Source organism: Polyodon spathula, chromosome 24, assembly GCF_017654505.1.
Source record: "Polyodon spathula isolate WHYD16114869_AA chromosome 24, ASM1765450v1, whole genome shotgun sequence".
Classification (NCBI taxonomy): domain Eukaryota; kingdom Metazoa; phylum Chordata; class Actinopteri; order Acipenseriformes; family Polyodontidae; genus Polyodon; species Polyodon spathula.
Genome location: NC_054557.1, coordinates 9,089,672 through 9,114,115, shown reverse-complemented (window position 1 = coordinate 9,114,115; position 24,444 = coordinate 9,089,672). Strand labels below are relative to the sequence as shown.

General features: G+C 36.8%; 1 protein-coding gene across 3 annotated transcripts in view; it reads right to left on the bottom strand.

Annotated features, from left to right (window-relative positions):
- LOC121299363 (probable phospholipid-transporting ATPase IM) overlaps nucleotides 1-23,662 on the bottom strand; it is a 46,950-nt gene extending 23,288 nt beyond the window's left edge. The window contains exons 1-9 of one of the 3 annotated variants that reach the window (XM_041227083.1): nucleotides 23,574-23,662; nucleotides 22,874-22,962; nucleotides 16,792-16,859; nucleotides 8,568-8,626; nucleotides 2,655-2,768; nucleotides 2,113-2,211; nucleotides 1,956-2,017; nucleotides 999-1,071; nucleotides 208-278 (exon numbers count right to left, since the gene is read on the bottom strand). In XM_041227083.1, coding sequence (XP_041083017.1) covers nucleotides 208-278; nucleotides 999-1,071; nucleotides 1,956-2,017; nucleotides 2,113-2,211; nucleotides 2,655-2,768; nucleotides 8,568-8,626; nucleotides 16,792-16,822 — 509 coding nt within the window. In that variant the 5' untranslated portion in view covers nucleotides 16,823-16,859; nucleotides 22,874-22,962; nucleotides 23,574-23,662. Of the gene's footprint in view, nucleotides 1-207; nucleotides 279-998; nucleotides 1,072-1,955; nucleotides 2,018-2,112; nucleotides 2,212-2,654; nucleotides 2,769-8,567; nucleotides 8,627-10,913; nucleotides 11,131-16,791; nucleotides 16,860-22,873; nucleotides 22,963-23,573 lie in introns of those variants that run through there. The other 2 variants (XM_041227082.1, XM_041227084.1) reach the window with 2 other exon arrangements.
- Nucleotides 23,663-24,444: the final 782 nt, after the last annotated feature.

The window sequence follows — 24,444 nt, the reverse complement described above, 5'->3', positions numbered from 1 at the left end:
GCATGGTAATTGGCAATAAACTGTGGTTTTCTATTGTACATCTTAATGAGGATTAAGGTTGAGAGTTATAAAAGAACACTTACTTGGTAAAGCTTTATACTTTTTTGAATCACTGCTACTATAGCACCACAGTATAAAGCATGACCTCCCTTTTTAAAATGCATTTTAGACAAATATTTGAGAAGATCTGTCTGCTGATGCTCTTACCCATCTAGCTCTGCTGTTTCAATGTAGCAGAGTCCATAAGGTTCACTGCTAGACAAGAGCAGCAAGTCAGCCTAAAGGTAAACGAGAGAAGCATGAGATTTTATAATTAAGGCTTCAGGTTTTATTTTTGATCACGTGATGTCCCATTAAACATATTCTGAGCCGATTCGCTTTTTTAATCAAACATTAAATTACCAAAGGAAGCTGTCTCTTTTTTCCCCTCACTTAACAAGGGAGGGAGAGAGATGGACAATAAAACCCGAAAACTAGAAACCCTAATTATAATCTAGCAGACACATGACTGCGTAAGTCAATACTGGAAGACAAGTTATAATAGGAGCCAGTGCAAGTAACCGTCATCTTGAATTATCAGTTTTAAATCTAAGTGGCTGGAGCAGAAGGCGCTGAACTAAAGATGTATGTACAGTATAACGGATCAGAACGGGACCAGTTATTACAATCACTTGCAATAACGGGTTCCACTGTAAGCATGGTTTTATATGTTTTATAGACATGTAGATTGATTCAATTTGTATTTTTAAATATGCATTCAGGTTTCATTTCCTTTGACCATCCTCTTCCTATCCAAGTTGGATTCACATTGTCAGTACATAAGAATTGCTTTACCTTATTGTTTTTCCTAAATGTTACATTTCTAAAAGCTATTCAGCTTCAGTTAAAAAGAAGCTGTCCTAACTTGTTGTTCAATGTTCACACAGCTACTTGTGCACAATGATGTTTGAGCAGTAAAGTTAACGAGCTGGGAGCAGTTATATTTGTATAATACTCACAGCTACAAACTGATTGTTTTCCAGCTTGATGATATCTCCAACACGCACATTCATCCATTTTTCATTGTGTAACCTGTGAAGGAATGTCATCCAAATGAATCTCCTGCTCTGCTTTTTGTATCCCAGACTGATATTTAAATGCCACTATTAAAGTAAGGACATTAATGTTGCTTTACTTAAGACTAAAAAATACAATTCCTTAAATCAATTCAGACCCCCAGTTCAACAGTCATAATGCAGTTTAAAATAGTCTAATGCCACAGACTTAAAGAAATCCATTAAGAAACCAAACTGCAAAAATAATAATGTGACATGCCTTTCTGTCAAATCTGATGAACACGGCATCTGCATTGAATTTTCTTCTACAGTATGATCCTCTTGGGTTGTGTTCAGATATGATCTGATAAACTGTTTATTTCATTGAAATTTTACAGGCATTTACAGTATCTTATCATGAGGACCCTTTGTATGCCCTACACTGTTGTACTAATGCTAGGACGCATAGGATTTTCTATGGGGTTTTTTCCCCCGATTTGTTTTATAAAACCCTGCCCTTAATAGTTCACAGAAACCGTTTTTGTACTTTAGTCTTATCAGCTGTTTTAGTAATTCCTGCTGATATTTTTTCTGGATCCGACTTGTGTTTAAATCCCAATTCCTGGGCTCTGTTTTTCCCAGGATGGGGGAGCCAGATCTAGTGCTAGATCTACCTTGACATCCCAACTCAAAGATAAAAATCAAAGACATCTGTGCGGACGTCTGCAGAAAAGAACTGTAGCAACAGCAGCATCACAGAGATTACACTGTGTCAGGCATTTTAGAATCACTTGGGCGCACTGCAATAAGTTAAACTCTATTGCAAAACTGATTCTCATCTGGTGTTTGTTTGGATTCAGGTGGGTTTTTTGCATTCAGATCAAATGTAAGCCAAAACAGCAGATATTGTATCGCACTTACTTGCCATCGATGAGTACCTGAGATTGCCGGTTGTTAACATGGTTATCACTTTTATGGCGAAACTAGAAGATATTAAACAAGGACTTTAAGACACTTTACATGGCACTCGAACAAACACTTAGCAAAACGTTTCTGAGCAGAAAGAAGCTGTACTTACAAAGTCATCCATGGCATCTTTCACAGCAGTAATGGTCAACACAAGAACCAAAGGCACAATGGTAGTAAACCAGGAGAGAGAAGAGATTTGAGGAATTAGCTGGAATTAATGAGAGTAGAGAGAGTCCATGAGTCTTACAATTGACAACCAAACAAAAAAAAAAGGAAGTGCAATTCAAACCATGACAACACCTGCCCTGTATTTCTGCACAGAGCAGAGAATAGGATTATCTGTACTTCAGGTGTTTAAAAAAAGGACAAGAATAATTGTAGTTTTTACAGTATAGTTTTATTATGGCTTCTATGGAAGCTTGTAGTGGGCATAGTCTTATATAAATATAATTATGTAGTATACTACATGAAATACTACAATGTTTCAGCCACTATACTATAGAAAACAGTATTTTTGTATCGGTGTGATGGGCAATGTACTGTATGCTGGGAATGCACAGTTCCAAAATATTACCTAATATGAATTGTCCCACATCTGGAAGGGTAATGTATGCATTCCAAGAACATTATAATAATGCAAATAAAACGTACCTGTAATATAAGGAGAAACAGGAAGTAGGCATTGGCAACACGTTGGAACTGCTCAAACAAATTAATAGGCAGGAATGTAACAATGTGGTATTTTGAGGTTTTGATGCGATTGTCCTGAAATTAAAATGAAAAATGACCATTTATTTTCAAGCACCCATACTTGGCACAATGCTAGTCAGTGCTCGACCTGAGTAAACAGTGAAGCAGACAGGATAAGAAATATACTTAATGTATCAATTACACTGTGCTAAGCTAAAACCACTGCTTATTTAATAGTGATAAGTAATATAATATACAGTGTAATAATGTTTGTGGTTTACACACAATAAACAACAACCTTTATGCAAGAGTCATATGAAAAAATAAAAGGTTTTTGAATTCATACTACTTTATAATGGAAAGGACTAACTGGATCTTATCTATAATATGGTTCTATTAATGAATGATGTTGTGTTCTGAGTCTGTCAATTTTTCCATACACTGAAAGTATGACTCTGTTTGTGCTGACTCTCTAAAGTTATGATGTCAATCGTTCTATCAAACAGCTAGATTTAATTGAACACTGTTTTTGTTTACAGTATTTGCAAATTAAAAACCGTCTTGCTACCACGACGTAAATTGTTACAAATTAACTACAGTAGTAAAAGATGCTTTTGGGCAAAACAAATATATAAAGAGATTCAAAAGTTTTGCTTTTCTCAAGATAAACAACTGTAATGCCCTTTATTCATTCACACAGCACTACCTAGCAGTTATATCATTTGTTCAAAGATCGAAGCTCAGCATTGTAAGATGTAAAGAGTAGTGTGGCATGATTGACTGTTTGGCCCAGGATCTTGTCTTCTGGACCGATAGGAGCTGCCCTCGTTTGAGGTGGACTGCCAACATCAGTCAGAGGTCCCCAAGGCTGGATGATGGAGGACCACCAACCCCAGAAGGGAAATACAGTTGCAAAAGAGGCGGTGGGGAAGTGGTGGAGCAAGAGGTGGGGAAGTGGTGGAGCAAGACTTGCAGAACAAGAATTGGAAGGGGAGCCTGGACTATATAGGTTGAGGAACCAATAGGATTAGTGTAGCGAGCTGAGCCTCGCCCCTAGAACTACAGAAAGCCTTGACTTGTTGTCACTAAAGGTTTCTTCAGAAAGTTAGTTTCTTTAATTAGGGAACAACAATCTTGAACTTTCACATTCTCCGATTCACCTGTTCAAGGATAACACACCTGATTTGCTGCCTGAAATACAGGAAAGCTGTTCTGTTATTCATTATCTATCTACATTGATGTTGCCTTCCAATTCACCCAAGTTATTAAGAAAATGTGCTTTATTAGGAAGACTAATCCTGTGCCATCAATTTCTCTGGAATCAATTCTACTTTGGCACATATTATGGTATCTGATTTATAATGAAGGATGAAATGCTTCCACATTTTTTCCTTCAACAACTAATAAAAAAGACCATCTGTATTATAGTATCAATTAAGTATTAATGAATGCTATCAAACTGCACTCTATATAGTAGAGCAATAGACATTTAAAAATAAAATGCTCTCAACGACAAAATTATTAGCAGGTGACTACAGAATAGAGACAGAAAGAGATTATGTTGCCAGGACGACAATTCATGTGGGAAAACAGAGATCGGAGGCAAAGCTCAAGATGAGACCCAGATTCCTCCAAGGAGAATAAGAACAACAACTAGAGTTGAAACCTTCAATCTACAAACACTGGATATGACAGAGTCACTCCATAGGACAACTGGGCATTGCTATTCTACTAATGGCAAGTTGAAAATGCACTCTAACACACTTGCTTAACAAATTGGTTTTCAAAACCATATTTTTACCTGTTGCTATGTATCAAGTTTAGGTGTTTATCCCTTTTCAGCTCTTTTGTCATAACTGTCACCTCACAGCTAAGCATTTTACAAATGTTTTTACCACATTGTCTTTAAAAACGTACTTGAGACAGTATTTCAGAGTCACAACATTTGATTTTCTTCTTCCAGACCCTTGCAGGAACAAACTACGACATTTTCACCCATACAATTTATTATTTTTTTTTTTTTTGTAAAATCACAAAATACTTAAATATGTGTTTATAAATATGTGTTTTCTATTACATTCTATCTGCATTTTACTTGTATATGTCCATATAATAAACTTTTCACTATTTCACTATTACACTAACATACTTTTTTTTTTTTGTTCTTAACACAGGGTATAAAAAAATACTGTTAATGGATTATTAATATACAGTAACTAATATAATTTACCTGGCATGTTTATACATTATACATGTAGATATTTCCAAATAAAGTTTAGAATATCACAAAAGGAATTATTTAGATGTATTAGATATTTTTGTTGTCCTTTGAAATCGAAAATAGAAATAGAAATAGAAACTTTGTTTTGCCAATATTGCTTCAGTTCAGCACTAGGTGGTATAATCTCATCTGATTTCAAGTCCGTCTGAATGTTACAGATTCATGAAAATATGGTTCCAAACAGGATTTTGCAAGGTCAATGTAAACATGCTGGCTTAAGCAAATAGTGTGTACTAAATCTACTATAATTAGTATCACAGACATCTGATATCTCAATATGCTGCTTTAGTGACCTATGTCAGTAACTTACTAACTGGTGGAAAGTCAGCTAAATGTGAAGAAGAGTATGCAAGCTGTGGCTAGTCTCCCTATCACCTAGTCCAAAAAGTTATAAGCTAAACCGGCAATAAATGATTTGTTAAATAAATACAGCAGTACAACTTGGCACACCAGCATACCTTCCCATTCACTTTAACTCCAATAAGTCAAATAATCACACTACTGTAAAATCACTTCCTGTGCAGCAGAACTGGATTGTGGGGCTTAGGCTGGGCTCCTAATACCTCAACACAGGAAGTACATTTATTGTGACGGTGGTAGACAAAAAGGCACCATAGTAAAAAAGAAAATGAAAACAGAAAAACAAAAAAAAGAGATCCAAACTAAAATGAATAAAACCACATAATTAATCTTCCCCAGGCCACAGAAAGTACCCTTCTCAGGACATATCTGGCCTGCAAAGGCCTAGTTTGGCTAACCCAGTTAATCATTGGGCCACAAACTCCTGCTGTTCCTAAAGTGGTGGACATAATTAGTACAAATTGATTTAATTTAAAAAACAATTGTTCCTTAAATTCCTTGCAAAGCTTTTAAGTTGGGTGCAGTGTTAAGCATCTGTGTGCCTACTGCAAATATTCATTGGGCAACAACGTATGAAATAATTCTGCCTCAACATGTTGCAATATTTCTGTGATGGGTATAGAGAATACAGAATTACTGTGTGATCAATATTCTTACTGGATTTTGTATTTTCCACTATGGGTATTTGAAGGTCATTTTTACAAATAACACAGAAGAACAAACAGTTTCGATATTGAATACTGAATCCAGTTTGGCAAGCGTATTTTGAAATCATTATAACAAAACAATTATTCAAGGTGAATGCTTTTCATGTTACTTGTGTGAGCAAAAGATCATCCACTCACAATGAATAATAACTTTTAATAACATCTTCTAAAAGTTATTGGATCATTTTCTAATGAATACACAGATACAAGAATAGTGCTGAGAATTGAAAGCTGTTTCCAATTACTTCCTGTTTTGATATAATAAAACTGGGAACAGAACATTAATCCCCAACTTTCCATTTGTTGATGAAAAGCAGACTCAATGACCACTTCAGTGACATCACAAGGCTGCCACGGTGTTATTAAATCATGCATGTACCAGATGGGGAAGCCAAGTAGTCTTTCAAGGTGACTTCACAGGCCTCTTATAAAGCCAAAAGAAAAGAAAAATACCCACGAATTCTATATAGACTAGATCATTTGTAACTGTTGATTATTTACAGCACATCTACTCATTTCGATTTTTTAGGTTGCAATAGTTATAATACATGATCAATTAGCTGCAGTATATTGCAATCATAGTCACCATACAAAAAGGATTCACGACGTGTGCTAATGTGTTACTCGCCATTAGTTGTTGATTTACACTAAATCGCCCGTGTCAAAGATGCCTGTGTAATGCGTTACACTGTTTATGCAGCATGACTTGCAAGATTGTGCAGTGTACACCTGTCTGAGTACAGTTTAATCTGTTTTAAAAGGGTGAGGACCCGTCTAGTCACTGCAGACTTTAAACTGCAGTTAGAACACTCCAGATACTGTAGACCTCCATGGAGGAAAGCCATCCCCAAAATGATCTAGGAACCTTTCAGAAACTCTAGGAACTCCAACGCACTTCATTGTGTAGTGTAATAAAATCATACTGCATAGGACTTGGTACTTTTGTTTCTCCATACAGCTGCTGTAATTAAAAACAGTTGTGGTAGGATCAAATAAGGCTAAGAATCGACACATGCAAAATGCTAATGGCTGTGGTCGTGCAGATGGGAAGTAAAAGACACATGAATGATTTCTGAAGCTCAGTTCTAATCCATAAATACGCACATGGATAGCTGATACTCCTCTGACAAGTTGTGATAAAATGCCTCCTAAAGACATCCAAGTAAAAAGTCCCAGCCAAACAGCATGTACAGTAAAATTGTGCAAAAACAACACACACTAATGTATGGGGTACCCAAGATCAGTACATTAGCTTGTATGCGGGACTGCCACAATTTACCAAGCTGTTGTACAGTAACGCCAATGAATGAACTTCGTCTTAGCCCTCATGTATTGCACTTGCACAAAAGGAATGGCTACAACATGTAATAGGTTCCCGTCATATGAAATCAATACAGGGTATGAAAAGTCACATCTTTAGAATCACACAGGGTTTGGAAAGCATTCCAGCTTAACCCTTAAACTGATATTGTGCACCACAGGATTCACCCTCCTTAGTACACTCTCTGTCATGTGTCTTTTGTTGAACACAAACTGGGCATTAGATCCCACAAGATACATTCCATTCAGCATCCATGCAACATCTCTAGCATCTGCTTCTCAGTTATCTACTCATCAGGCCTGATTGACAAATGTCACGGCTGCTTCCGGTCCATGTGGGGACAGCAGAGTACATTTCAGATTCTATTTTTAAGCAATCAGTAGACAGCGTCATATTAAAGCCAATAAAAAAATATGCTTATTTATTTAGTTTACATCAAGTTGAATTGTACGCATCTCCAGGGATACACCACACGTGAAAGACCAGCAGGCAAACCACAGTCTGGTGTGAAAAATGCCATGTGCGGCTGTGCATTGCAACTAGTACCAAGCCACGTAACTGCTTCAGAATCTTCCACTTACAGTAAAATTGTAAAATTATATTGATGCATTTTGCGTTACAAATTGAAATTAAAATTAAAACATTTTTCCTTATGCATAATGCTTATGTGACCTTTTAATAACACATGGGTTGAAAAAGCATGTCATCTTAATTAGGATAAAAGTTATAACAGAGTTTTAGGTTTTTAGAGGTTGGCAGCTGGTTGTATTTTTATCCTGTGTCTTAGAAAGTGAATGGGTGTGCTTTGTTTTCTCTGTACAGCCGCTTGTCACACTGACATCTATTCAATCCCCAGATGCCGTGACTCAACAGATTCCACCCCAGTGAGATGATTTCATATGGACTAACAAGACGAGTTGGCCCTGCCCCTGCGAAACTAGCAGCTGAGTGGCCACCACTTATTTTTATGGGTTAAAAACATGTATTACTACCTTAGCCACGTGTTAGTCATTCTTTCCAATTTTTATCTTGCCTCTGAAACTTTTTTTTTTAAGTTTAGGCGCAGCAAAGTTCACAGCCACAAGCTTACTGCAGCTATCATTTCAAGATGCCTTTAGCACTGTCTCACACTAGGAAGCAGAAGCATTGCTTTTTTAATACATATAATGATATAATGGTGATGAAAAGGATAAATTCCCACTTACTGCATACAGAAACTTTCCATTGTAGTCCCGGTCATTGGCTTTAACATGCCGCTCCTCCTCTGAAAATACATGAAAGTGAGGAAGGAAGTGGGTTAGTCAGAAAACAGCATGCTTGCATTGCCATTAATTAATATAAATCCATCCATGTAACAGACGCAGGGTACAGGGTACATTCTTTACATTTAAAAAACCATAATATTCATTTTTTACATATTCTAAGAACAAAGGTACACCTATACACTGTCTATCTATCTATATATCTATCTATCTATCTATCTATCTATCTATCTATATATATATATATATATATATATATATATATATATATATATATTATATATATATATATATATATGTTAAATGCAGGTGTGAAAAAAAAATATATATATATATATATATATATTTTTTTTTTTTTTTTTTTTCTACACCTGCAATAGCATTGTTGAAAAAAATGTGTTCTTCAGAATATACTTTTTTGTATGTCCTTTTCTTAATTGTTAACACAGACAATGTTATAGTAATATACTAAGATGCCAGCCTATTTGAGGTGGATACTACTGTTCAGTACAGGCAAGTAATACCCCAGTAAGAATAATGTTGTATAAAGGTAAAGCGACAGAGGAAATTTAGTTAAACAAAGGTGCAAGATCAGCTTAGCTGAAGAAGTACAGAGTTCTGCTTTGTATTATCATGTGTATTCCCTTCATAGGTAATGGCAAAAAAATCCTTCCCTCTAAACTAAAGACAAAAAAAGTGTAACACCTACCATAACATTGTTAATGGTAGAGATAACCAGCATGCACTGCTAAGATAGCACCGATTCAATGAAACAAGTTGTTTATATTGTTCTGGAAGGATACTGTACCTGACAGAGCCTGTAGTTTGTTTAACAAAGAAATGTTTTTTGGGAACAAGTAATTGAATACAGACACTGTTTACTCAAAAGTGTGTGTTACATAGTGTAGGTGTTCCCCTCCATATTTGTAAATATACAATTGTTATGAGACATATAGCTGAAAAGCTTTTTTCAGATTCAATGCTGTTGAGTGAATCTGTTTTTTTAAATTTTTTTTAACAGATCTCATTTTGGAATCTACAGTATCTTGCACTCATTCAAATCCAACAGCAGAACGTCTTTTCAAAAATGTCGGTTTCAAATTACGCTGCGTTTCTTTGCAGATGTGGAGCTTGATCTAAGAAATGTAACTCTCAGAATACAGCTTTTTATTTGGGCTATAACTTTTTCGATGCATTGTACTTGTTAAAAACCTTTATTTTCAATTTAAAATAATATTTTATTCACATTTTACACCAATGTGTACAATGCAGCAGCATGATTTATTTTGTGTTACCAGTAGGCGAAAGTATAAAAAAAGTGTGTTAGGTATTCATTTGATTTTACTCCTGTACTGTATAGGCCTACTATACAGATTTATATTTTTACATAATATAATGTGTAGCCTACCCAAAACACATTTGTGTTATTTAAGCACAATATATAGAATTGTAGAACAGTATTAAAATAGGTAAAATGAAGACGGAACAGAATGCATTGTACAGATGACGTTTACGTTTAACAAAAACAATGTTATTTTGATTCTTTCACTCTTGCATGTATAGATGTTATCCTTCATCCTTAGGCACCCTCTGCTGCAGCAAACCACAACTCAACTTCAGCTATTTTATCTGAAAAAATGTCGCACAACTCTCACCAGAGATCTTGCTAAGTAGAAGCAAATAATATTGAAATTATTATATTGCGGCTGTCTTCAATAACATATTTTTTTTTAGTACATATGACAAAATGTGTATTTTGCGAACTGTCGTAACGAAAATGCAAACTGCGGTATGTTTGCACTGCGACTGGCCCATCTCAGTACACCTGCCCCTATGCTTCCTATCTATGTATCTATTTTATAATGCATATATGTTTTTTTTTTCAAATTTTTGGCAGGGCAACTTCTCGAACAAATTCACAAAAACTGGTTTCAAATGTCTAATAATGTAAATAAAAAAAGAACTCAAATTATAGTACTATATTATCTTTAAATACAGTGATTCAGAACACTGTAACATGAAAATCCAAATCGAATAGGTTAATTGAAACAGAAACATGAAACCTGCATCTAAACAGTACAGAGAACTACAATATGATTTGATATTTTAGCCTCGCCTCCTCAAACAGCTGCCAAGTGCCAAGATGTCTAAGCTTCAGTTAGCTAAAAGCTAAACTTGTGGCTATTTAGTTACAACTCTTGAAAACAATCGGTGCCATTTTAGAATAAAAAATAGTCAAGATCTCTGAGCAGCCCTCCCTCTGTACTCTGCTGTGATCGGAGGATCTACCTTGTCTTGGGTCCTTGTTGCGTAGAGTCCACCCTCCCCTCCATGGCAGTAACATCTGTAGACATTTCTCAGCCATTTCCTTTGGCACAGTCATGCTTGTATAAACAAGGTTTAAACTCGTTCAACAACAAGGAGACCAGCAGCCAAGATGATCTCGTCATGAATATAGCTTCCCAAGAGACATCCCCTAAGATGAAAACATACACTGCTGCTGCTGCAATCCCTATGCGCACTGAAAGAAAAACAGCACCGGTAGCTTATACAGCTGCTTGGGTAATTGTGGAGGTGTGTCTATTCTCACTTCTGAATCGGCTCTTCTTTCAGTTGGATTAGTCAGTGCAGGTATTCACCCCAAGGCTAAGCAATTCATTGCACACTGACTTGCACGAAGCCACCGACAAAAAAAAAAAATAAGTTTTGACTTTGATTTCAGAAAGAGTCTGTTGGCTGCTGCAATGTAAAAAGAAGTATACCTTTATTTAATTACTACATTCCAGTACCTTGCTTTCTACAACTTTGCGTCTCATCGCATTGTTTTTGTTTCTTTTTGCTACCTGAAATGGGACTGTACCACAGCATGGTCAAATGAAATAGTTTTTTTTTTTTTTTTTTTGGTGCTTATTAAACTCTTAGAGCTGCTGGAATGCTAAGAATTCTGTGCCTTCAAAGCTGAAGACACCAACATTCATTTACCCAGACTTGTAGCAAATCTGTTCCACCAGCTTCTCATTCTCAACAATTTCAACCTTGTTAATCTGAGGCAAACAATAGTGTAATTTGGATAACTGAACAGAGTGCAGCTAAAAAAGACATCAAGGGCTGCAAAATACTTCTAGATGAGAAAATGACATGCACCTTACCATCTGACAATTATGGAACCCTTTTGTTATCCTGTTTTATACTTTTTAAATCACAAGCTGTCTTGATTAAATCTAATTACATTATCAACAGTATTCTCATGCAAGTTTTACGACTAGACCTTTAGCCGGTCGGATTTTTGGTTACTTGGAATCATAGAAGAACCACAAAGTCATATAATTTAAGAGACACAATAACAGGAAGTTCCAACTTCTGCTGGGAGATGGAGTTCTTGAACTGACATAAGCAGTATCTGTCTGTTTCCTCTCCAGGGGTCTAAATGTGTAATAAGAACCTTCAGAGCAATTGTTTTCTCATGAAACAATATTGCTCCCCAAAATCAAATATGAGTTTCCAATGAAGTGTGGTTCGATCTTTCTAAATTACAACACTTTAGACAAGTATGGCAGAGAGCACTGAACTTATTAAATTGACCCCAAAGACAATACTGATGCGACCTAGAAAAAGTCAATAGAATTGCTGAACAAACCAGGAAATTTCTTTAACCAAGTGTAACAACAGATATCACGGTTTGAAATTAATATAAACGGTCTCTATCACATGTTTCTCTCAAAACTGCACCTTTGAGATGGATAAAAAATGGAAGTGCATGACAGGTAAGAAATGAAATTGTCTGTGAACTGTGCACGATATTGTTCTATAATCATAGCACCAATGCAGCTAGAACAGGCAGTAAATGGCCCAACACTATCAGATGATCGTGGATTGAAAAGTGTAAAAGGTAGTGCAAGGACTTTTATTCATGTTCACTTTCTGACTCCAAATAATAACTGTAGGGCCTTCTAGAGGAATACTTCTCCAAAAACCATATGGCCATTCGGGAAACAGCTCCCACACACTGTGGTATGAGAAGAGAACTATTCCTTTTTTGGTCAAAGCAGAAGTACTATTACTAAATCAACTACAGCATACAGTATGTACAGTAGCTGTCCTCCAGGAGATGACTGCTCTATGGGGGACAGTGGAGGGGGGATGGCATTGGAGTGCCCTTTCATCTTGCAACTATACTGTGCATTTACAGTACCGTGCTCATGTATGTTTGAAAGCATGCCCCTAACATAACTTTACTGAGAAAATCACAGGACTAAGTGGGGTACCATATCATTTCCCCCAAGGCATTATCCATAACACCGAAAATAATATGTTGGCGTCTGAAATGGTTTATGAGATACTGGCTTTGACAATTCTGGGTTAACAAAAATGTATACGCTCCTCACAGGCCCACAGAGCTGCTTCAGAAGAGTTAACAGGTTTTGCTATGATACCTTGGCACAAGAAATTTGAGCTCACTGCCTAGTATTTAAAGCACTTACTTGCAAGACTGAAAACCTGAGAGCACTTGTGATTAACCTGAAGGCTTTAGGTGAAGCAGACATTATTAAAAAGACAGGGCTGTTCTGGACTAAAGGATTCAGGTCAACACAGGTAATCTCATCAATCTCTAGAGTGCAAAAACACACATACCTTTAATATTTTCAGTGATTGTCAATATACAAACCCTTAGGAAACACATCAGCAGAATTAGAATTAAACAGCGATCTGTTCAGAGTATACAGTCCCCCGGCATGTGTGGTTTGCAGCTGGAATGGCTTTTGTGTTTGTTTTATAACATTAAACCTAATATTTATTGCAGTTGTTTCTAATGAATACAAACAGGTTGCAGGGTCTTTAAATTGGTTGTTTTGCTTGCTCTAATGTTATGACAGCAATAACAATTGAAAAAAGTCTGTTAATTTTAACTGCATTTTTATTCTTTCGGTGTGTGCAATACTGATTTTGCAAATCAACAAACGAACACCTGAGCTCAGGTTTGAAAACAACCTCTCAGTTTCAGCTAATCATATGTCTGGGGAAAGCTATACAGCAGATACAGCAGTTTTTTTTTTGTTTTTTTTTTATGTCTTAAGTCAAACTTTTGCTCTTGTAACTATAGGGATTTGGTGACTCTAAACAAATGAGCCATGCATTGAAAGCATGCTGAAAACCCTTTACTTGAAAAGGTATTAAAGATCAAGCAAAACAGACCCATGGTTGTCGTTCCACAGCAAATCAAATAACAGTCAAACATTCATATAACAGGCAAACATTCAACAAAATGTAACGCTTGTATTAGTTCATTTGTAATGCAGTATCAGAAGGAAAATCAATCTGTCACAACAAGCACTTCCTGAACAGCCAGTCCCTAAACCTGTGGACCTTGGAGATCAAACAGTCTTACGTTTGAGTTTGTCCTCTGTCACACCACTTTGATTTATTTGTTACATCCCTGATCTGTATACTGTTGTGTTGTGAAAGCCTAATTCATTACCTACCATTATTTGGCACAATGCAAATGATGGCCACGAGTCTAATAAAATACAGTGCACTTCCAAACTAATGAACAGATTCTACTGGGATTTAAGACACCTTGTAGGCTTTACACAGGGGTAATTGGATCAGAAATCATAACTGTATTAAGAAAACTTAATGGACAGTCATTTTAAATGCATACTACAAGATAATCGAAGGGTAAAAGTACAAAAAGTAGTAAAACGTGCTTTACGGCATTAATATAATAGTCCAAACATTTATTTTTTGTACTTGTTTTTTAATAAAAGGGGAATTGTACTATTTCAGGCGCATAGCTACCATTCACCTTCTCTGTTATTGTACTGGCTCTTGGTTATTATGAGATATTTCATTTAAGTTAGAGATACAGTACCAGTAAAATTACATTTCTTTTCACGAACCAATGAGGGTAACTGCTTGAAACGTGACCTACCGTTTAGATGAGTCGTTCGTGTTAGACTACAAAAGTCTAACATTTGAGACACATGAGCAGTAACGGTACATCTCCACCTGTGGTTACAGCCCATCTGGAAGGTTGTTGTAACAATACCAGGACTATAGCTGCACATATTGGTCTACTACTCTGTTTAAATCAGTTTATCTCCTTCCAGCACTGCAAAAGTCACACAAATTAGCTTGCTAATGTAAACACGGTCTGCTGCTTTGGTCAGGCTACTTCAATCCTCTTTACTTAGCGTTTATAAGCAATAGTGACAATAAAGATAAAGTCAGATATGTTTTGCCTTTGCTCCTAAGTTGCTGTAACAGACTCCATCAGTCTAGGACCTGCCTCTGTTAGATCATTAGAATAAGGTCCAGTGTGTGACCTTGGGCTTGTGTGCCTTAATCTCACGCATCTGTTAAACTGGGCAGGAACAAGAGCTGGCTGGAATTGAGATGTCACAGTTGGGTAAATCGTTTCTAAATAATAAATGACATAATAGCACACGGAACATAGAAATGGGAGACACATAGCCTTAGCCACAGGACACTAGAGTGCTATCAGGCGCCATTTCGGAAATAAGCTTATCATGCATTACTGTATAGTGTTCAGATATGCTGGTGCAGTTTATGAAATCCATGCCAGTTACGCTACAAAATATTGGGCCCCTACTGGAAATGTTTTAATTCATAACATTATTTTACAAATATTACAGTTTAGTATTTATAAATCCATTCTAGACTGTTGTACAAAAAGTCAACAACAATGTCGAAAGGTTCCATGAACACTACACTGTATTTTATTTACAAAAGAAGCCTTCAATAATTCCAGTTCAATATTTCATGTTCTTGAATGGCAAATATTGTCTTGGAAATGCCAAAAATGAAACAATTATTATTATTATTTGTTTAATATTACAAAATATCAGGAATGCTAAGCCCCCGGTGCAGGGGATAATTAACAATCAAAACAATGAAATAATTAATGAAAAACGTGCATTCTCACATGTTTTTGGCAGGGAGGATATTAACCCCCTCCCTGCCGTGTTACTATATATATATACACACACACAAAAAAGACACTCACATTCGGAAGTTAAAATAACTAATCTATAAATATACAGTATCTACACCGTGAATTTAAGAAAATGTTAGGTATTCAAGTATGTGGAATTACTTTAAATAATATTCTTAAAATGAATAATGTTAAGCTAGCGTCTCATAGCTTTTTACTTATAATTCTATACAAAGTAACCAAAACAGAACTAATTGAAACATTTGTCTCATGTATAATGAAAGAATGGAGAATGACACAAATATCTTATCATATTAAATTTGCATCATACACATTAATAAAATCATCATTCCATAAAAACAATACAGAATGTGCAGCAAGTATGCTTTTAAATATCACAGATTCACACAAATTATCAACACAATTATAGCCTTGCAAGACACCGCAGCAATAAGAAAGAAAGACAGAAATACCTGATGGTTGCACCTTCAGCCCCATTCCCAGTACTGTGTGCTGGCTTAAAGGTTTCACTAAGAAATAAAAAATATATAAAATGCTGTTCCAACGACCCAGAGCTGGTATTGTTATGACCCATGTGTGTTGAGACTGGGAGCACTAGTGCTTTACCATTACAGTGTCACTCTGTGTGCTTGGAAGGGTTGTGCACACCTCTGCCAGTCAGCTCCCTGGAACAATGATCTTTGCAGCAGTAAACATTCAATCCATCTTATCTTCCCCTGCAAGCACCTTGTAAACTAAAAAGAGACAGGTCTACTGAATGACAAAGACGGGCAGAAGCAACCTTCTTAATAATGTGCTAAAACCAAACCACCAGCAAAGCACACGGTATTAGCCTGCTGCAGTATGTAGAACATTTTATAGAAACTGTGCAAGTGTGTCTTATCAAGTACCTATCTCAGTCTACGGATAAGTGTGCCTTTTTAACATGTATATTTAGTGCATTTATTGTTGCATTAGTGCTATCAACAGCATCTGTCAGCTGTTGTATCAAGCTGAACTGAAAATTGGCTGTCATGTCTGTGTAACTCAAGAAAACAAAGGGAACAGATCAACTCTGTAATGCAAGATTTCTGGTCCATTTTGACCAACTGAAAAATATATATTTTTCTCCCTTTTGATACAATGAAGTGAAGATGCAAGTAGCACTTACCACATCGCTTTATGTAAAGAGGTAAGTTAGAATGTTTTACTTACCAATGAAGGTATTCTTATCACAAAGCGTCATAGCATCAGGTTTCCTCTGATTAGACCCGAAGGTTGGCCTGCAGATAAACAGCAGAGCAGTCTGTAATTCAAAGCGGTCATAAGGAATTTAATATATACATGGAGGATCGGGTTATGTCAAAAAGTGCCAAGTGAGGACAGCCAGAGGTAATAGATGTGTGGACTAGATGTCCAGGATAGGGCCCCACTGTGTACAGTATTAATAAACACTTAATGTTCAAACATGAGACGCTTAAAGCACACACCCCACAATAGCCTAAATGCAAAAAGATAGTGTTAAAAAGCACTGAGTGCAACAGAGAACGCAAAGAAACATTGCCATAAAAGTTAGATTAATTGCTTTTTCTTAAAATGCTTAACAACACAGAGCCGTAGATTAAAAGCAAGTCAAGCAGACAAACGTTTCATCTAATGGATTCAAACCAACGTTTGCAACAATGCAAATGTGAGTATGCATTTGCAGGCTGTTGATTTTTTTAGTCCCTAAAGACAGTTCCCGAACACAATGTGGGTGGTTTTTCACCTGAAGCATCGTGGGCCAGTGCTCTAAATTCATTTCCTGTTAATCCATGTTTCATGTGGTCTTCACAGACCACAAATGCACAGAAATGTAAAGAAAGTCAACTCCATTTGAATAAGAGAAAAATATGACATCAGACAAGTTCCACCATATATCCCTAAACGTTAGCTACAAACACAGCATACATACTCTATATTTACCAGTATCTGAATAACTAAGGCGAAATTCAGAGGATATGATATGGTAGAGTATTCAGTTGTATTAAACTGACATTGGCAATGGAAAGACCATGAGAATTTTGCTCGTGGAAATGAGCAGGGACCATCTACTGGTAATCATCTTTCTCCTCAAACTCCTTCACTTGTAATTAGAGGAAGAGGATTGTCCTTCTTGCAAAATATTGGCATTCAACACTTAAATTCCTCAAAATGAAAATTATGTTATACACATATAAAAAATGAAAAGACAAAAAATATTTGATATCCCCTTTTTCCACAGGGTCATTTGTAAACGAGTTGGTGTTGAGACAATTGCTTTTGACTCCTAACCCAACCCCAAGACAAATTATACAGACTTGTCCTGCTCAGATGTTTTAAACTATACACTTTTAGACATGTGGCAATAATAGGGTTCACATGGAAGACCGAAAGGTGTGCAAATGCAACCCATGAACATAAACGCAGTTAACTTATAATTTACAGCACAAAATTACACAAAACTGTTTTATCATTATTGATACACTTACTTATTGAATAAATATTGTTCTGAAGTGCTAAGCATTTTTAAAATATTTTATTAATTTAATTAAAAAAACAACAGTAAATGCTTGCAGAATGTCTCAAACACAAATATAAACTACACAAATAAATATTATATTGTACACAGAAGCTCAACATGTGCAAAATCTAGTAAATAATCTAATTGTCAACATATACCTGTGCTTCAATATAATGTTGCAGAAAGCAGCTTCAGTCTTTTTGGAGAAAAAAAAACAGTGCACAAAGGGACCCTGCATACATAACAAAAAAAGAACGTTGAAAGGTTCCAACCTTCGAAGACTAAAAGAAAATAATTCGAATCCAAGCAACACTGTTATCAAAGTTACAAAGTCCTGCAAGATGAGGGCACATTATTCCAAATTTGTTGTCATCTGTCTTAGGCGTCGATTCTACAAGTCAAAAGTATCTCACATCTCTCATTGTAAGCTATTGTATTATTAACATGCCTTCCCTCAAACAGATGTAAGATTTAAGTTTACAACAAAGCAACAAATATAGGAAATACTTATTGACTGATGTGGCCCTGCCCTAACTCCACTGTGATGTGTTTTTTTTTTTTTTTTTTTTTTTTCCTGCAAATCAGCAACCCTGATGTATCACCTAAATGTTTTAAAATTACCTGAGTAAAGCAAAAAAACATATTACCTGGAGTCTAGTATATATGACATCCATGAGCTTCCCAGCCAGTTTAATTAAAACCGAGGGGGCTTGGTGGATGAAGTACACCAGTGGGGATTTCTTCAGGGCAGACTGCAGAAGTCAGCAAACAGTGAACCAATTAATGCTGTGACGTGAAATGCATACTTTATATTTCTAAACACATTTTACACACAGGGATTGTGCCTTTAGGTAAACAGATTTACATTATAGTTTCAGTCTCGCTGGAACTGAATTTTTTACTTCAAAACAACGTTCTCAGTTTTTTATATCTGTACAGATCTTATCAGCTGCAATGTTTTATTTGTATAAGGCTATGAGAAGCATGCACAGACTAAGGTGTACCACATATTTTCACCCAACATGACCTCAGCAGCGCTCAGTCCTCCACTAGCACTGGTGTATTATCCAGCCATGCAAGACTTAAAGAAAGGCAATCACTACTAGTTTGCCAGTATTATTTGATCACAAAAACACATCAGCTATTCAATCCACCAACCTGCGAGTTTAAAGGTATTGAATCTAAATCCAGTGATCATTTTAGATCATTTAAATACTGTCCATTGTCTACAAAGGTTATGAACCACAGCAGAATGTTCTTGTGTAGCATGAGAGCTCAATAATACACAATACAGAATGGAATTCAGAACATAGGAAACAGCTGTAAACAGGACAGGCAAGAATGGATAACAAAGTCCACATATTTTTTTGAAGCTGAACATATTTACACACTTATAAATTGATCTGAAAAGTCCCAAATGAGACTGAAACATTTTTCTTGTTTTTTGTTTTTTGTTTTTTTTTTCACTGCCTTTAGGGAATGTTTAACAAAGGTCACGATACATTTAACAGCATGTCCCTAGGCGCCCTAAATAACTTCACCGCAACCTTCAATTCACCTCATAGACGTGAGCACCAATGCATGTCAGAAACATAAATGTTCTGGCAGGATATGTCAAGCCATAATAAACAAAGGCTAAACAGACACAAATATAACCTTCCCCTTTCCCCAGGTTTAACCCTAAAGAGAATTCAAGAACACTTGAAATCCAATTCCAAACACTGTATCCAATTGAAACGGGGGAAAAAAAAAAATTGGCCTAATTATTTTTCCCATATTGTAATCTGGGTTAATAGTGTCTGTAAAGTAAGTACTGATTTCATACTGTGAAATGAACTACAACTGAAACAAAGGTGTTGATACAAATCTCATACCGTATCTGACCAAAACAATTGTTTCCACTAAGATTCATTCTGCGGTGGTTGTTGTGTTTTTTGGGGGGTTTGTTTGGCTAACTTATTCCACTGAAAAATGTGGGGGGCAGTGGGGGGGGGGGGTGACATGAAAGAATTGCTTCTTTTTTTTTTTAAATGACCCTGGAGGGGATTGCTCAAACCCTGGTATTTTTTATCAGCAAACATAATGAAAGCACCTGCAACGTCTGCCATCACCATTATGGTCTGGCTGGAGAATCAGTTCCCTGCATAGTAAATAAATATCTCTAAGCAGCAGAACTAATGAGTTCAGGGACTTTCTTCAGTGGAGAAAATTACATGCAGTTTGTCGTATGCATCCCCAGCTATGCAATCTTAAGACATGCAGGCAGCCATTTTCAAAGAAACGGGAGTCATTGTCTGGGAGATGTCAAGTAACAAAGAGGACTCCTCCAGCTCAGAGGATGATGACTAGGACAGATTTGCTGTTGTTACAGGCATGTTTTACCAATATGCCTATGTGGCAGAGCAGATCCCTGTTTTAAACAGGGGGCAGGGCAAAGCCCTGCTGATAAATGTAAAAGAATGGTGGTTTATTGTTGTTATTATTGTATGTATTGGTTGGGGTTAGGTAGCACACGTCATTTAATGTATTACTGTTTAGTTTAGATGTGGTCTGGCAGAGACGATGGTAGCAGTTCGAATCTGCCAGACATCTCGTGCGAATGTGTGGTTGGCAGCAAATTAATTATTAACAGATTGTCTGTTACCATGCTGCTATCAAAAACTGATGCAGAATGTGGCCGTCTCCAGATGGATTAATTTAGTGCTTATCTGGAGACGGTGACATGTAGAAAAACCTGCAGCTTTGGCTGAATGGATAGGGATGTTCAGAGGCGGAACGTAAGGCAAAGAGGGTAAAACAATAGAAAGAACATAAAACAACTGCTACTCGTGCTGGACAGACCAGCACGGTACTTGTTTTGGGTGGAGGGAAATAAGCGCACCAGCGCTTTCGACTCACAGTACCTGTGTGTGTGTGTGTGTGTGTGTGTGTGTGTGTGTGTGTGTGTGTGTGTGTGTGTGTGTGTATATATCATCTTCCTGGTCTGGGTACGTCGCCACTCAGCTGTCCTTCCACAGCCTAACAGAATTTGTAGCATTTCATTGCAAAACATTATCCTTTGTATTAAACAGCTCTTTTATGCGTAATTGAGGTTGTAGCTTTGTAAATGCATCTTTATTTGATGTTTTATTTTTTCCTCAAATTGTGGTTGGAAAATTGGTCTGCGTCAAAAAATACGGTCAAAAAATATGGACAAGCACTTTGCCTCTTGACAGCCACCACACTTCAGTATGAAGAAGTAAACTTACATGCTCACTGCCCATTTCATTAGAGCTGGATATTCGTGAGTTAGTTCAGTGGTTGAGCTTTGATAAAGTTAAGCATTTTCACAGCAGCGTCCAAGACACTTTTCATGTTGGCTGGCATTTGTTTAGCTGCCAGTGCTTCCCAGTGAATACTGCAATGCTCCCAGTACAGTAGGGGCTCCTTTACAAACACTTACAACCAATCCTACAACACTCCCTGTCATTGAGTGCACACCGTCCATGAAAATCTCTATGCACTTACCCCAGTCCATATCATTTTCTTTCAAGAAAGTGTCAAGTTTCCTGAATATATCTCGAGTTCGAGATGGTAAAGGGCGATAAAACAAAACATCTTCAAACCGCTCACTTTCAAACTCACAGCTCATGTAAACTGGCGACACTGGAAAGATCTGTGGCCTCATCTAGCTGGAAAGCCAACCACTTTTCCCTTTATCCAATCAAACAGCAACAAAGATTTCTGTTGGACAACGAGCCATTTAACATGACGTTTAAGCAGGTTTGGAGATTATTGATCACCATTTCCAATATGATATACGGTTTGTAACTTATGAACATCATCATTTTAATGGGGATGGGTTACACCGGTATACTCTTATCAGCAAAGTTCAAGTAAGATGTGACTGTACTGACAGGATAATCTTAACTTTCTCCAGCAAAAAAAAAAACATACTACTGCAACTTAAACCAAAAAACACTAGCCTTGCTGTCTACCACACATCCCTCCAGGCTTTTACGACTTTTAGCTTCCACACTCGGCTTCCCTCTATCCTGCAGTTAATGAGTAAACAAACAGGTTCCCATGAGGATTCCGCTTAGTTGCTTAGTGACACATTACCACTGCCAAATTGCTCCACAAATCTAAGAACTAACGGAGGAAACTGAACCAGACAGGGTTCTATTCTATTGATAGTGTATAAACACTGGCTGATGCTACAAGATCATAAACATATATCCCTTTGTGTACTAAGAAAATCAAACATCTAACAGTGCGATATGTAAAACCCCAGGGAGTGTGGCTTTAAACAGTGGCACTTCTTCAACAGACTCCTCTGTGCTTGTAAGTACAGTACAGTAGCATACATACTGTATCCCTGTGAAAGACACACAATACATTTTAAAAAGGACCCTGAACACCTGTGATCTGATTTACATGGCCGGTATGTTCAATAACTGCTTGTCCACGCCATGGGTCCCAAAACATATTCTTTATCAGCACAGACAAACCACAAATTCTGTTTACGCTGGTCACCATGACCTAAATACTGTGAACCTTAACAATTTGTGGTAAAGAATATGTATGTCAATATCAATCATTAGCATCTACCTGAGCAGTTCTCAAGATATAGCTAAAAGGTAAGTATAATACAGAATGATGGACTGGCATACCATGACTAACACTCGCCATTACCCCTAAGATTTGTGGAATTATTTTGTTAACTACAAAGCAAATATATTGTCATGACCATGCAGTGCTTTTGGATTACCTTACCTGAGTGATTAATATCTCTTTGGGATGATGTCATGCCAGTTGTCTCACCCTTCCAATGCGTTTTAATTATGCTGTTGTTTCCAGTTCATCTGAAAATAAAATTGCTTCAATATGTTAGCTCTTTGACAGGACGCGGGGAGGCAACATGCAGTGGTAGGCAACTCACCAATCAAGTGGAAAGCAAACTGTTATTAATTGTGATTGTACTCCTGGCCTGTTAATTACCAGTCAGTCCCCTGGCCTTCTTCCATGTCACCGCTGGGCCATTCCATGAACATGCAACATCTGGATAAGTCCAGTACTGGTAGGTCAAAAACGTTCTTCTTAATAGTGAATCAGACATACTATTTTCAGAAACTGGCCTCATGCACAGAACCAGCTCGTTTTGGTTTATAACAAAACTAAACCCGTTCGGCGACGACCGATAAAATCTGGTTACAAACAGAATATATTCCAAAATGCATGGATCTGTAAATATTAATTTTCAAATGCAAACTCCACGGTACTTACAAAAGTAATAACGTGCGGCATTCCTCTCCGCATCGTTACAAACAACACATTTTAGTTTCACAGAAAAAAAAAAAAAAAACTGCAGATGTTGTACTCAAGCAAGTTAAACCACTACATGGGTTTTAGTTCAGCTGGTAGATGTTATCTGGCTGGCATACACTGAATAAATACCATCATAAACATCACTTACATTGAAAAGCTGTCTTTATTGAAACTCCATTCTACAGCATGTAATCAGGTGGAGTAGCAAGGAGCACAGATATCAACACAATAAAATTCATCAAGTAGGTCTCTCTCTCTCTCTCTCTCTCTCTCTATCTCTCTCTCTCTCTCTCCGAAGCCACATCCACTATGTCGTAATTTGCTGTTTTCTTAAAGCTGCCGGTTCATCTACAGTGGATTTCAAAGGAGAAAGCTTGTGGTATCGTTGGTTTAGAAATGAAATATTTTTTTTTGCAGGTTTTTTTGTTTATTTCGACATGGTGATATTTTCCCTCGATATCAAACCCTGATCTTGACAACGGGTTTTAAAAGTATGTCGGTTAATATAATTGAATTTCTAGGTTCTGGGAATAGGCCATATTTTTTATGTTTATTGTACTGTAATAAAAACAATACCAAAATAGTAACACACGTTGCAGTCTTTACGGTTAGTGTTGTATTTACACTACTAACTAGTTGCTAGTGCACTCTCTTCGATGGAGTTGCTTATTATTACCGTACTAATGAGTGATTTTTCCCATGGCCAGAATATGCTGCGGTTTTCTGGCAAGTCCCAGCAACAACTGTAGGTACCGTTTTTCAGATTGCCATAAATGTTCGTTAAAATCATTCAGTTTTCATTGTTTGATGTTTAGTCTGTATAAAATATTGCCACATAGTTGTAATAAGATATCCATACTATTCCCCAAATTTAAAATTACAGCTTGAGCAATATTCAAGTTGACACAATTCACTTTCTGAGCAGGTGCTGTAACACCGGATGACCCCTCATACAGCTTAACTCCAAGAGTTTACCACAATGATCTGGGTTAAGTCTACCCAGAGCAAAACTGTTTTCT